A 14,245-nucleotide genomic window follows, 5' to 3' on the forward strand; every position below is an offset into this window, starting at 1 on the left:
TGCCAAGTAATAAAGACTTTTTAATTTTTATTATCTTTTCTGCAGGTACAATACCCATGTTTCAAACTCTTCTGTTTTCACTGTATTCTGACAATGTTGAGAAATACTATGAAATATTGCTGGCTTTCATCAAACACTTAAAGACATCTTTATACAGCAGATTTTTGTGGTCTGCACGAGATCTGTATGTTAATCATAGAATCATGGAATGGTTTGGGATGAAAGGGACCCTAAAGATCACCTCATTCCAACCCCTACCGTGAGCAGAGACACTTTCCACTGGACTGGGTTGCTCAGAGCTGAATCCAACCTGGCTTTAAACTCCTCCAGGCATGGGAAGTCGAGTTTATGCTGGATCCAGTAATGCTATTCAATTTATCAGGACATTGTGCAATAGGGTTTGCTGAGTGACTTCAGATATCAGCTTGGATTTAGAGGCTAACCTTGCTTGGCCACCTAGACAGCAGGTCCCAGATAGTGCAGGTCCCTGGCATAGGTGTCCCTGCCTTCCTAAGGAGCCTTATGCTTCATCTTTGGCTGGGAGGGAGACTAAGAAAACTCCTCAATTAACTATTTGAAGTTGGGTGGTGCAAAGTCCACTCCTAACACCATTCATTTCTTCAGTCAAGCCATTTTCCCCCAAATCTTCACATCTCCTTCCTACCAAGGGAGGGAAGTTTACAGCGCACTCACAAAGTCAACATGTATCTTGAAAAAGGAAGAGGTGAGTGCTGAAAGGGAAGTTTTCTTGAGACACCCACCTTGGCCATTCCTCCACCTCTGCACTGACAGACAGGGAGCGGAGATTGCTCTGTGGTGGTAAGGAGATGAGTGGGCAGAGAGGGACTGAGACCACATTGTATTCCCCCGAGACCCCTTATGGTTGAGCCAGCCCTCTAGCTGAGGCAAGCAGCAGAGCCATGCAAATTCTTTCCTAAAATGGTAAGAACCCCAAAGAGGGTCTTTGTCAGTAGAACTGTATGAACAATGTTGACATTATTTTTATTATTTTTTAATCACATACATGTACTTTTAATTTCAGAGTGATTCCTCTAGGAAATCTTCCAAATCCAAGCGAGACAAAGAGAAACAGTCTTGTAAGAGCTGCAGCGAGAGCTTCAACTCCATCACAAAGAGGCGGCACCATTGTAAGCAGTGTGGGGCAGTAAGTATCCCAGCACGCTAATCTTGAATTTCTTCTGCAGAGACCATTGAAGACAATTTTTTATTTTATCAGTGTAGGGACTAAAAGACATTCTGGTTCATGGCAAGTCATTGACAGAGTAGGTTTTTCCCCTTGCTTTTTTCTCTGGATATCAGGGGAAAACAGCAAAACTGGCACGAGGGTCCTAGTTTGTGCTGGTTTAAAGGCAAATCAGTGTCTCAGTGGATAGAAAGAAAGGTGGTGCTTTTCCTGGGGGTGGGCGTGTATCAGGGGAGGGGGTTGTAGTTTGTTTGCAGAAACAATGGCCTTAAGACAGCCTCACTTCACCCAGACAGTAGCTCTTCTAAAATGAACACCTGAACATGCAACATTAAAGATATTAAGCTATTAGACAGCATCCAAAGGAGGGCAATGAAGATGGTGAAGTAGAGCCATGTGAGGAGCAGCTGAGGGCATTTCTTCTCTAGCCTGGAGAATAAAAGGCTGAGGGGAGAGTCACTGGGGTCAACAACTTTCTCTGAGGGGAGGAGGAGGTGCAGACTCTGATCTCTTTCTGTGATCTCTTTCTAGAACCCAAGGAAAGACCTGAAGTTGTGTCAGGGGAGGTTTAGGGTGGATGTTAGAAAGACGTTCTTCCCCCAGAGAGTGGTCAGGCACTGCAACAGTCTCCCCAGGGAAGCAGTCACAGCACCAAATCTGCCAGAGCTCCAGGAGAGTTTGGACTACACTCTCAGGCACAGGGTGGGACTCTTAGGGATGCCCTCTGTGGGGCCAGGAGCTGGACTTCATGATCCTCGTGGCTTCCTTCCCACTCAGCATATTCTGTGATTCTGCATTTCTTTCCCTAAAGAAATGTTGTGCAAAAGTGTTTTCCTCCTTCTTGAAAAACCAAAGAAAATCCATCCCAGAGGCTGGGTTACTGAAGCCCCTTAGCCACTTCCTCTAGCGCCATTTATCATTGGTTGAATTCTCTTTTTTTTTTCTTTAAATCACAACCATGACAAAGATGAGATGGATTTCTGCAAAATTATTTGAAACCTCATTCAGTGTTCCTAATGCAACTAAGAGTAATGTTTTTTAAATAACGTTAGTCATTTGAAGTAGAGATAAATTTTCAGCTGCTGAGAGATCTAAATGTATAGTTAAGGTGTTTAAAGAAACCTCAGTCTCAGCAACTGAAATCAAATTGTGGAGGAGGCATTTCTACCCTAGTGTTGGGATTTTCAATCTTCTGGGTTTGCTTTTATTAAATAATGAAATATATTTCTGGGGTTTTAAAACATCCCATTGCAAAGTCAGTGTTACTAAAGAAATTAAATAATGGCTTTCCCCCAGGAACAAAGAGATAACAAGAATTACAAAATGAATAATTTATCGTTAAACCATCATTTGTTTTGCAATGCCTTGTGGTGTGGCAATAGCATTCGAATTAAAGTTAATTTGTCTGAAGGAAAGTCTTGGTTTGTACCAATATTACTGAACAGGACTGCCTTGGCTTGTCTGGTTCCCGCTGCTGAACCAAATAGCAGCAGCTGTGGTCTTTTCTCCCCGAGATGCTATTTAGCTACCTGTGGTCACAGCTGGGCATGTGGGGACAAGTCCAGGCATGTCCCAAGCTCCAGTGCTTACAGCTGGTGCTTGTAGGTAAAAGAGGGTCACTCCTCAGGCCTCCCTGTGCTGGAGAAACCTCTTAGGGTGATGGTGAAGAAGGAGTTGGACCTGATACAGGGTTTAATCCAGAGTTTTTGTTCTGGGCCACATGGCCTCTGAATGCAGTAACAGCTCAAGACCCCCGCCACATGGTGTACTCGCCCGTTTAACTGAGGGGTAAGAAGGGGAGGGGACACAGGGACCACCAGCCAGGTACGGGGGGAGGGGGCCTCAGGTGAGAGGGACACCTGGGTGGGCCAATGGATGGAGAGCATCCTTTGAACCTGCCAATCACTCAATGCGCCCCTGGAATTTCTGGGTTGATAGACAGAGCCCAGCAGGGGACAAGGGTGGGGGAAAGGAGAGGTGATTGACAGCCCACCTGGGAAAGGAAACTTCAGGGGAGGGACTGGGGAAACTGAGGCACACCATGACAACACACCACAACAGGAAAGACTATCATGTTGTCTTTTTTAATTGCAGGATTAAAATATTCTGCAATACTAACAACAAAAGCAAAAATGCTTTTGTTTGGGTAATGTTATAAATAAAAAACTGCGAATTAGCCAATTTTAATAAAAATATGAAAAACAAAATTTATTCCGCGACCATAAAAACAGTCTCGACAGCCACCACCGAAACGGCCAGCGTATCACCCCCGGGAAGTGATACGGGTGAACGTGAGGAAAGGACCAACTGGTACCTAGACCTCCCCATCCACACCTACTGCTTGCAAGGTAGCAGTTTTTATACAGTTTATTTGGCCTGCGGCAGAAAGTCTTTGTTTCCTTCTGAGTTCTTCATATTCAAGGTGGTTTCTTTCTCTGGACAAAGCCTCGTCCGGGGGTGGAATGGTCCATTTCCCTGGTTCCCGGAATCTGGCATTTAGATTCCATGTGTTGATGGTTCTGATCCCCACAGATAGGCATCTTGTCTGGGCCATCAGCACCTTGGTGTCTTTGGGCGTAGGTGCTGATGAATACTCGTCCCTGGTACAGCTGGAGCTCCTTGTGGATGCAAATACTGAGATGTCCATCTGCTGCGGCTTTGTGATCTCGTCATCCTGTTGGTTTTCTCAACCTAAAGGGAATGAAGGGATTTCCCCCCCCTTTTTTCTCTCCCCAGTTCACATATATATTTTTATACACTATTTATCTCCACGAGTTACTACTTATATTCCTAACAATTCCCTCCCCTTCTTTATAAACTAATTAATTCGTGGAGCTTTCTAAGAATAAAACTATGTGCTTTATTATTAGTTAGACCCTCTTGACTCCCAGTACACTTTTAATTGATCTTTGTCTTACTTTAGTCATCCAGTGGTATTCTCTGGTATTCCTTGATATCTGACCTATTACTTTCAATCTGCTCTTCAAATTGTGTTAATACCTTTGCTGCCCTTTTACGTGAGGAGTCCTCCTCCAGTTTCATGATTTTTGAAAGCGGGTTGCCTTTTTCTGCCAATTCGGGATCCATGGGCATAGCCTCAATCTGCATCCCCTGTAGTTCTTGGGCGACCTGTTGAATTTTACTTTCTGGGTCCACCCCCTCTTTATTCCGGGAAAAGCAAAAGGTTTTATCATATTGGAGGCAGGTTCGGTCATCATTCATCTCAAGCATACCAATGACCACTGGATCCCTTCCCAAGGGGATGTTATTTTCATACTTTTGGTTCTTACCGACCCAATATGTTTTTCCCCCCATTTTACACATTCCTAGTTGTTTGTCCTCATAACACAACTGATTCACCTGGTAATATCCCACAAAGATCGATTCCATTTTCCCCCCAGTCCATACAGTACGATTGCATTTGTCACACACTGAGATTTTAACAGGTTCTATACCCCGCTTGTGCCTTAGATGGGCTAACTTACCCACCCTGGACACTGCTCCTTGCGAGATGCAGATTTCCTCCCCCCTTTTTATACAAGCCCCGTATTGAATGCCTTTGAGCCAGCAGTACCTGCTTACTGTGTCTCCTGCGCAGTTGTCAGAGGTGTGGCTAGGTGAAGCCTCCGCTTCGGCCCGACCGTCCTCAGTGCAAGCCTCACAAGTCCGGTTAGGATTCCATTGAACCAAGTGGTTTTGTCTGTCAGCGTAGGTACTAGTCCTGAGGCACATGACTAGACTCAGGCTTATCAGGATTGCTCCGGCTAACATTCCTCTGCCCCCACTCGCGCCCACTGGGTTGCCACCAGCGGCGGGGAAGATCATCTTCTTGGCAGCAGGCGTTAGGCTCGCGGAGATCATTCCTAGCTCAAGCTGTGTACCTTCGCTTATATGTTTCCCTCCGGCTGCGTCTTACTGGCCGAGCACTGCAGGGTACTTTACACTCTCTCCGGCATTTCAACTACTAGAATTTGGGCTCGATATCGGAGCTTTCCCCCTTAGCCGGTTTTGGGAGATTTCAAATCACAATATGGAATCTGTCTCGATTACTCGTAGTTCTGTGAGGAGCGTCAAGAATAGGTTAGCTGCCCGCATTTTGTTATTATAGCAATCTTCACACAAACCCTTGGGCCTCCCCCCCCCTCGGTCACAGTGAGTCACCCACAGTATTTTACAATAGGAACACTTAAAAGTTACAAAAGGACGAGAAGGGCAATTTAAGCTTTTAACACTCTCTCCTGTCGATCTTTGTCGTTGGCGGGGTCTTCTTAAGGTCAGTTTCAGGTCTCTGGGAGGAGAGACGGTATGTCCTTTTGAGGTTTTACTCGTTTAACCCTGGATGCGTGGGTCCATCCCTTCTCCGCGGTCCGTACTGCTGTATCTGTGGTCAAAAGAACAAGAAAGGGTCCTTCCCAATGGGGGGATAATGGAGTGTCCTTCCAGGTCCTAATCAAGACCTGATCTCCGGGACGGACAGGATGTATAGAGAAACCTACAGGGGTCCTTTGCATTATGATCCCCTGCTTCCTTAGTTCTTGTAAGTTTTTGTTAATCGCTATCAGATATGGTCTTATTTGTCCATCCTCAATCTTGGGGTGTCCTACTGGCATCCCATGTTCATAGGGCATCCCATAAAGCATTTCAAAGGGTGATATCCCCGTATCTGCATTCGGCCGAGTCCTGATGTTAAGCAGGGCTACGGGAAGACACTTAATCCAGGACATTTTTGTTTCCAATATTAATTTTGCCAATTGTGCTTTAAGGGTCTGATTCATTCATTCAACCTGTCCTGAACTTTGTGGATGCCAAGGGGTATGATATTCCCAGCGGATCCCCAATGCTTCTGCTATTTGTTTTATCACCCTTGAGGTAAAATGGGTACCTTGATCTGAGTCGATGAATTTCACCAACCCATATCTTGGTATAATCTCTTCCAGTAGTATCCTAGATACCACCTGGGCGGTCGCTCAGGAGCTTGGAAATGCCTCCACCCAATGAGTTAATTTGTCTACTATTACTAAGAGGCACCGGTATCTTCCGACCTTTGGTAGGTCGGTGAAGTCGACCTGGACCCTTTCAAAGGGTCGGTATGCCACCGGACGGCTTTCCATTGCAATCCGTTTCATTTGTGCTTTATTTATTCGTTGGCATATCAAGCACCCTTGTACCTCCTGCTTTGCTAATTCATATATGCCTTTGCACCCAAAGAATTTCAGGAACTGATCGGCTAAAGCCCGAGTTCCCCAATGGGTCTGTGCATGTAGTCTCCCTAAAATCTTCCGAGTGTAGTCCTTAGAAACTAATTCCCTGCCGTCTGGCAGTCTCCATTTACCTTCCTCGAACACCCCACCCAACCTCTTAAATTCATCAATTTCTTTTTCTGAAGGGCGGGGAGGAAATTCCTGAGTTTCCCTTTCACAAACTGCGGGAGCACTTACTTGTAACAATGCTGCGTGCTTTGCCTCTTGGTCTGCTAGATTGTTACCCCGAGTTTTAAATTGAGTCCCGGTTTGATGCCCTTTTACATGTACTACCGCAATTGCCTCTGGTTCCCTGATAGCTGCCAGAATTTGTTTTATTAGCTCTTCATGGATGAGCCCCTTTCCCTTGGTGCTAATCAACCCCCTTTCTTCCCAAATTTTTCCGAAAGTGTGCACCACGCCGTAGGCGTATTTAGAATCAGTGTAAATTGTTCCCTTCTTACCTTTTAAGTTCAGGAGTGCCCTTAATACCGCATATAGTTCACAAGCCTGGGCTGACCATCCCGCGTTTAAGGGTCCTGATTCCACAGTCTTTCCAGTTACTCCGTCTATTATAGCATATCCCGTGTTTCATTTCCCTTCTATGACCCTTGCCGACCCATCTACAAACCATTTTTCCCCTGTATCCAATTCTTCCTCCTCTAAATCGGGGCGGATCTTAGTCTGAAGCTGAACTATCTCGACACAGTCGTGGGCGGGGATGCCCGAGGCTTCTCCATATAGGAACTGGGCAGGGTTTTGGGCTGTTGTGGTCTTAAGTTCTAAATCATGAGAGTTAATTAGAATAGCTTCGTATTTCAGAAGCCGTGCATCAGTGAGCCATTTCTCTGCTTTTTGCTGCAAAATGTTTCTCACGCTATGTGGAGAATAAACCTCTAAAAGGGCCCCGAATGTTACCTTCTTGGCTTCCTCTACTAGTACGGCTGTGGCCACCACGGCTTGGAGGCAGGTGGGCCATCCCCTGCTGACAGGGTCCAATAGTTTTGACACGTAACCCACCAGCTTCTTTGATCCCGCCCAGTTTTGGGTCATTACCCCATATGCCGTGTGGTTGCTTACATCTACGAATAGTTGAAAGGGTTTTCTTACATCTGGTAGGCTTAAAACTGGAGCCATTGTAAGTGCCTCCTTTAATTCCCTTAGGCTCCGTTCATCTTGCTCACCCCACTTGGGTTTTTCAATAGTTAACTTCTCATACAAAAACTTAACCTTCTCACTGTATCCCTCTATCCATTGTCTGCAAAAGCCCAGAAGCCCCAATATTTGTCTAATTTCCCACTTAGTTTGGGGTGAAGGCAGGGAGATAATCCCCGCGATTCTCTCTGGGTCGAGCTTTTTCTTCCCCTTTACCAACCAGTGACCCAGATATTTCACTTCGGGCTCCGTGAACTGGAGCTTGGTCCTTGATACCTTTAAACCTCTATCCCCCAAGAAATTCAGCAGGGCGATTGTGGTCGCCCTCACCCCCTCCTCCTCGGGTCCTGTTACCAAAAGATCATCCACATATTGCAACAACTTAGTCCCTTGTTCTGGGGCAAAATCGCTTAAAAGCTGTTCAAGAGCCTGGCCGAACAGGTTTGGCGAGTCTACAAATCCTTGGGGGAGGGAGGTCCATCGGAGTTGCTGTTTACGATTAGTCTCCGGATCCTCCCACTGGAAGGCAAAGTAGTTGCGGCTTTCCTCAGCTAGAGGGCAAGTCCAAAAAGCATCTTTCAAATCAATCACACTATACCAGACGTCCTCTGGTGAAACATTATTCAGCAGGGTGTATGGGTTGGGGACGGTGGGGAATAGGGTTTTAGTCCTTTGGTTTACAGCCCTGAGGTCCTGTACAAGGCGATAACTCCCATTCGGCTTCCGGACTGCCAGGATGGGGGTGTTGTGTCTCGACATGCACGGCTCCAAAGTACCCTTTTTAATAAGATCCTCTATTATTGGTTTTAAACCCCACCGACCTTCGAGAGGATTTGGGTACTGCTTTACCCTGATGGGGTCCTCAGGTTTCTCCACCTCTATACGAATAGGTTCTATTTCTAATTTCCCCGCTTCTCCCCCCATATGCCATACCCGAGGGTTAATTTTTCCCTCATCTTCTGCTGTAAGTTTGTACAAGCTTACCATAAACTGTGATTCTTGTGCAATTAAACTTATTCCTAAGAGTACCATCAAATCCCTCCCTAGCAGGTTGTAGTCTGCTTCTTCTACCAGTAACAAGTTCCCCAAGCATATTTTATTTTCTGATTCTATTTCAACATCCTTTATCACAGGCACCTTGAAGGGTTCCCCTTTTGCCCCAATTACCATCATAGAGTCTTTGCTCCTTGAGCATCCCGGTGGAAGGTGCTGTACCGTAATCCTCTCGGCACCTGAGTCTACTAAAAATGTTACTTCTTGTTTCTGGGGTCCAATCTTAAGTTTTATCAAGGGCTCTCTTGGTGTTACAGACCCCAAATGGAAGAGCCCCTGACACCTCTAATTCTCCTGAAACACTTTTTCGTCTCTCATCCTTTTCTTACAATCCTTCCAAAAGTGCCCCTTCCGTTTGCAGTAAAAACACTCCGGTGCCTCCCTCTGTCTAGGTGCTGGACTCTTTATCGGACGCGCCGAATTCTTTAAGGTTTTTCGAGTCCTTTCCTCCCCCCCCTTTGGCAGGTTCTATTTCCTGTCTTTGTGCTTCCCTGACTGCAGCCACCAGGACCTTAGCTTGCACTTTCTGCTTCTCGTCCTCTCTCTGCATGTATACCTTCTGAGCCTCCCATAATAGCTCTTGCAGGGACCTTTCCTGCCAATCCTCCAATTTCTCCAATTTCTTTCATATATCCTCCCATGATTTTGCCACGAATTGAGTTTTTAATAATATGGCTCCTACCGGGGAGTCAGGGTCAGTACCCGAATACATTTGGAGACTTCTTCTGAGTCTCTCTAGCCACTTGGTAGGAGTCTCGTTTTTTCCCTGACATTCCCCCAGTGCTTTTCCCAGGTTCTGCCCCTTAGGTACCGCCCCCCGGATACCTTGGATTACCATATTTCTTAGATCTATCATTTTCAGCCTGTCCTCCTCTACCTGGGCATTCCAGGGCGGTCTTTGGTTAGGCCATTTGGCTTCCCCGCTCCCCCCTTGTGGGTTTCTATGCTCCCAGTCTTTGATCGCAGCCGCCCGTATCATATCCCGCTCCTCAGCATTAAACAGCGACTTCACAATAGCACACATATCATCATACGAATAAATGCTATTTCCCAGAAATTCGTCTAGTCGTTCCGCCACCCCCAAGGGATCGTCCATCATCTTTCCCATTTCCTTCTTAAAGGCCCACACATGCCCCGAGTTTATTGGTATGTTTACATAACCGATGACCCCCAGAGCGGTTGGGACTTCTCTGAGTGGGTAAAACCCCTGCTGCCCCCCCCTCATCCCCGCTATCGTCCGTGTGTGTTTTCTGGGTCTTTCGTCTCGTGCGGCTTGCGGGCAGGGACTCCTCCCCTGCCGATGGCGGTGCGTGTACCGTGTGTCCCTTGGGTGGCGCGGGAGGGGGGACAGGGGGCGGGGTGGGCTCCGACAGGGAAGGAGCGGTGGGTTCGGACTCCCGTGGATCCTCCGGCGGAGGCGCCGGTGACGCCACCAGGTGGTGTCCGGGGTTTTCGGGTTCGGGGAGGGAACCGGGTGCCCGATGATTGGGGTATGGGGGAGGTAAATTTTCCAGGGGCTCCCAAGTCTTGTCCATACCTTTGAGTTGTTTATATGTTCTGACAGGATATAACGAGACGCTCGCGCATTCCCATACCCCAGTATATTCTAATTCTTCCAGCGTTTCCCCTTCCGCAAACACAAACTCCCCCAAAGCCCTACAAAGTTCTTTATTGAAAGACCCGAATATGGGCCAAATCATATATTTCTTAATTTCTACGTGTGCCCATTTTTCCATACAGAAAAAGATTACCCTTTCTTTGGATTTCTGCCTTCTCATAGGACACTCCTCCCAATGTTCCAACATCCACCCTAAAGGGCTGTATCTTGGGATGTCGGGGAGATTAGGTTTTCCATCCCCCCCCTTTTTCTTTATTCTCTTTTGAATTTTACTCTGTTTCCCTCCCATGGTTTGTTTTTATTCCTCGAGGTAAAATTATAGTTGCAGAACTGCCTTTTTCTACTTAACCGGTATAAAAATAAAGCAAAACAACAGAAAAAAACTTTTTGCCAACCTATTGATCACGCAGAGAACCGAACCACGGATTTTTCAGTTAGCAACTTTGTGAGCTCTCGTACCTTTTCCCTGGATCCAGCGAGGTTCTTCGTTCCTCCTGATCCAGCCAGTGGTCCAAGAGACCCCCAACGTGGGGCTCTTGTATGTGTGTGTTTCCGAAGAAACCCCCCTCACCTCCCTTTTTTCTCCCGGGGCTTCAAGTGTGTGTGTTGCTCGGATTTTCACTCGCTTCCCCTTTGACCGACCATTTCCCTCGCGGGAGGACGGAACTGCAATCTCAGGGTCCGCACTCGCTTTGTGAAAATTTCACGTCTCATACACACACACTGGACCACTCTCTCACCCAACCCCGCGATACTTACGGCTCCTTTTCTCGCGTGGAGTCTTCGTGCACGTAGATTTTACGGGTAAAAATAGCCGGCTTCCACGGAGAGCTGTCTCCGCTTTCGAGAGCTCTGGGCCCATTCCACCGTTTGGTTGTGGCAAAATTTCTGGCTACAAAAAGTTCATTTTTATCTGGTTGGTTCCGATGGGTTTTCCCAATCTTGTCCGGCCGCTGAAAATCAGCGGGGCGCGCCCGGACTTTGAAAGGGGAACCCTGGAATCCTTACCAGATCACGTCGGGGTCACCAAATTGTTATAAATAAAAAACTGCGAATTAGCCAATTTTAATAAAAATATGAAAAACAAAATTTATTCCGCGACCATAAAAACAGTCTCGACAGCCACCACCGAAACGGCCAGCGTATCACCCCCAGGAAGTGATACGGGTGAACGTGAGGAAAGGACCAACTGGTACCTAGACCTCCCCATCCACACCTACTGCTTGCAAGGTAGCAGTTTTTATACAGTTTATTTGGCCTGCGGCAGAAAGTCTTTGTTTCCTTCTGAGTTCTTCATATTCAAGGTGGTTTCTTTCTTTGGACAAAGCCTCGTCCGGGGGTGGAATGGTCCATTTCCCTGGTTCCCGGAATCTGGCATTTAGATTCCATGTGTTGATGGTTCTGATCCCCACAGATAGGCATCTTGTCTGGGCCATCAGCACCTGGTGTTTTTGGGTGCAGCTGGAGCTCCTTGTGGATGCAAATACTGAGATGTCCATCTGCTGCGGCTTTGTGATCTCGTCATCCTGTTGGTTTTCTCAACCTAAAGGGAATGAAGGGATTTCCCCCCCCTTTTTTCTCTCCCCAGTTCACATATATATTTTTATACACTATTTATCTCCACTAATTACTACTTATATTCCTAACAGGTAACACTTCCTCAATTAAGGCAGTCCTCTTTATATAGTAATTAAATTCTTACAGTGAACCATTTAACAACATATATGTGTGCTGTGGGTTTTTGGTTATTATTGTACAGAAATTTAGAATGGATGTCCATCAGGCTGACACCCTGGGGACAATTTTTCTCCCTGGAACAGGTGTATTAGAGACAAATTTTTAGCATGAAAAGAGGTTCAGAGCTGAAGATCCAGCATTGTTTCCAAGCTCTGGTTCCTCCGGCCCAATGTGCCACTGCACGCTCTTGGCAGCTGAGGCAGACAGTTAATTTTTAATGGATAATATATTGGACTATGTTCTAAAACAGTTGATACTTTCTGGATTACTCAATTCTCCAGGATGTCCTTGACTAATGAGGAATGTCAGCCACTTTCACTCTGAAAATGAGTCCTTCTTAAACCATTGAAAAGCACTAATTGCTTCATCAACTTAAGCTCTTTTTGACTTATAAAAGCTTGTAAGAAAAGGCAAGAAAAGCAAATCTTCATGCTGTTAGTCATACAGTATTTCCTCAAAGACGTAAGTTTTCCTTAATTTGGTATTTTGGTATATGGCATGGGATCACAAGCATATTAGTTATTAATGGAGGCAGATATAGTGAATATTATATTGGTCTCTCTATCTTACATTTACATTAGCTTTCATAGAATTTTGCTTTACTAACAACCATTCTGCAAGTCCATTTCTTTGATAAAGGGTTGTGTTTTAAACATGACTAATTGAACGCCATCTGTCTGTTACAGGTGATCTGTGCAAAATGCTCTGAGTTTAAGCCACTTGCAGATAATAACCGCCATAATCGAGTGTGTAAAGAGTGTTTCCTGCAGCTCCCAGCGAGCCCCTGCAGCCCTGGAGTGGAAGCAGTTGGGGAACAGAAGAAAAGACTAGCTGCAGAGGTATAGTCTTTGGCTAAGACACTTTGTGGGACTCTCTCTTTTTTTAGTGTATTTATTAAAAGCTAATCAAATTTGTTTTCCTTTCTGCCCCACCATGGGATTTATTCCTCTGACCTATAAATCTCATTGAACACATCTGCAGCCTGGATGCTGTTTGTAGATGGTGAGCATTCATCATAGGATGCTGATCACACAGAGATGCATACAGGTTTGGCAGCTAAGCTTCAGTTTACAAACTTACAAAAAAGAAGGAAAACCCTCTGACTTCTTTTTATTATGGTGTATTTCCAATTTTGAGCTGTGCACAGTAACTATTCAAAAGATAAGATTTGTTTTTTCACTTTTAATTCCATGTAGCAACTCTGTTGCTTGGGGGCTTTGTCAGCTTTGTATCTAAACACGTCCAAGATCTCAGCAATAGGGTGGGGTAAAACCACAGGTCCCCCTTGGCCTGAGCTGCCAGGTCTGCAGAGTACAGAAAAAGTTCTGGATCCGGAACCTGATCTCATCAAAACCTTCAGATGTGGTATCAGATATTGCTCCCTGTGGCAGGGGGTTGGAATGAGATGGTTTTTACAGTCCCTTCTGACCCCAACCATGTTATTCTGTGATGCATGCTCCAGCTGTGACTACAGATAATGAGCTCTTTATAGGTGCCAATACAGCCTGTGATAGCTCATGACAAACTTTGCAGCACTGTTTCAGTAGGGAAAGTTGCAGGTCCAAACCTGCACCTACACAGGGAAGAGAGGGCCCTGTTAATCTGAAAAGCCGAGAGCCAAACCAGTGAAATAGAACCCATGGCTTTACTTCAGAAAGCAGATTACAACAAAAAGCTGTAAAAACTCAAGGAAACATGTCATTTTTCCCTCCTCTACTCAGGCTGCTAGTTTTTTTGTTAAATCTTCAAAGGATGAAGTACAATGCAAGAAAACCAGTGTATAGAAATAAAAAAATCAGAGTCAGGCTTTTTCTTTCCCTTCTATTTACATTAAACTTTCTTAACAAGCTTAGTAGCAGCTGAAGAGCTTACCACTTAACAAATGTTATTAGCAGCTGCCAGAAATCTTCAGAAGGCTTCTGTGCAAATCCTAATGCAAACAGGAATTTTGATTTTCTTTCCTTTTTATCAGAGCACAACAATTTCTTCCTTTTTTTTTTTTTGCACTCTGATTTGTCTCCACCATGCACAAGAGGTTCTGTTAATAAACCCTTTGCATTAATTTGAAGTCATCTCCCTGCCTACTTTGCTGAGCAAGAAATGAGGTGCATCATCTTAATTACCATTTTCAATTTACTGGGCGGAAGTTGAATTTAGCTTCATGTCCGCTGGGAATGGTGGTTCTGCCTCTGTTACATAGAATTATGCTATTTCTTAATTGTATATAGTAATTATTAA

General features: G+C 45.5%; 1 protein-coding gene across 13 annotated transcripts in view; it reads left to right on the forward strand.

Annotated features, from left to right (window-relative positions):
* Nucleotides 1-14,245, forward strand: part of FGD3 (FYVE, RhoGEF and PH domain containing 3) — a 108,544-nt gene that overhangs the window by 86,870 nt on the left and 7,429 nt on the right. For 12 of the 13 annotated variants that reach the window (XR_010368239.1, XR_010368237.1, XR_010368238.1 and 9 more), the window contains exons 16-17: nt 1,043-1,165; nt 12,694-12,846. Coding sequence is in view for 9 of the 13 variants with exons in the window: in XM_064431913.1 (XP_064287983.1) it covers nt 1,043-1,165; nt 12,694-12,846 (276 nt within the window). In the remaining 4 variants the exon portion in view is untranslated. The other variant, XM_064431918.1, reaches the window with a different exon arrangement.

The sequence above is a fragment of the Passer domesticus genome, chromosome 9 (genome assembly GCF_036417665.1).
Source record: "Passer domesticus isolate bPasDom1 chromosome 9, bPasDom1.hap1, whole genome shotgun sequence".
Classification (NCBI taxonomy): domain Eukaryota; kingdom Metazoa; phylum Chordata; class Aves; order Passeriformes; family Passeridae; genus Passer; species Passer domesticus.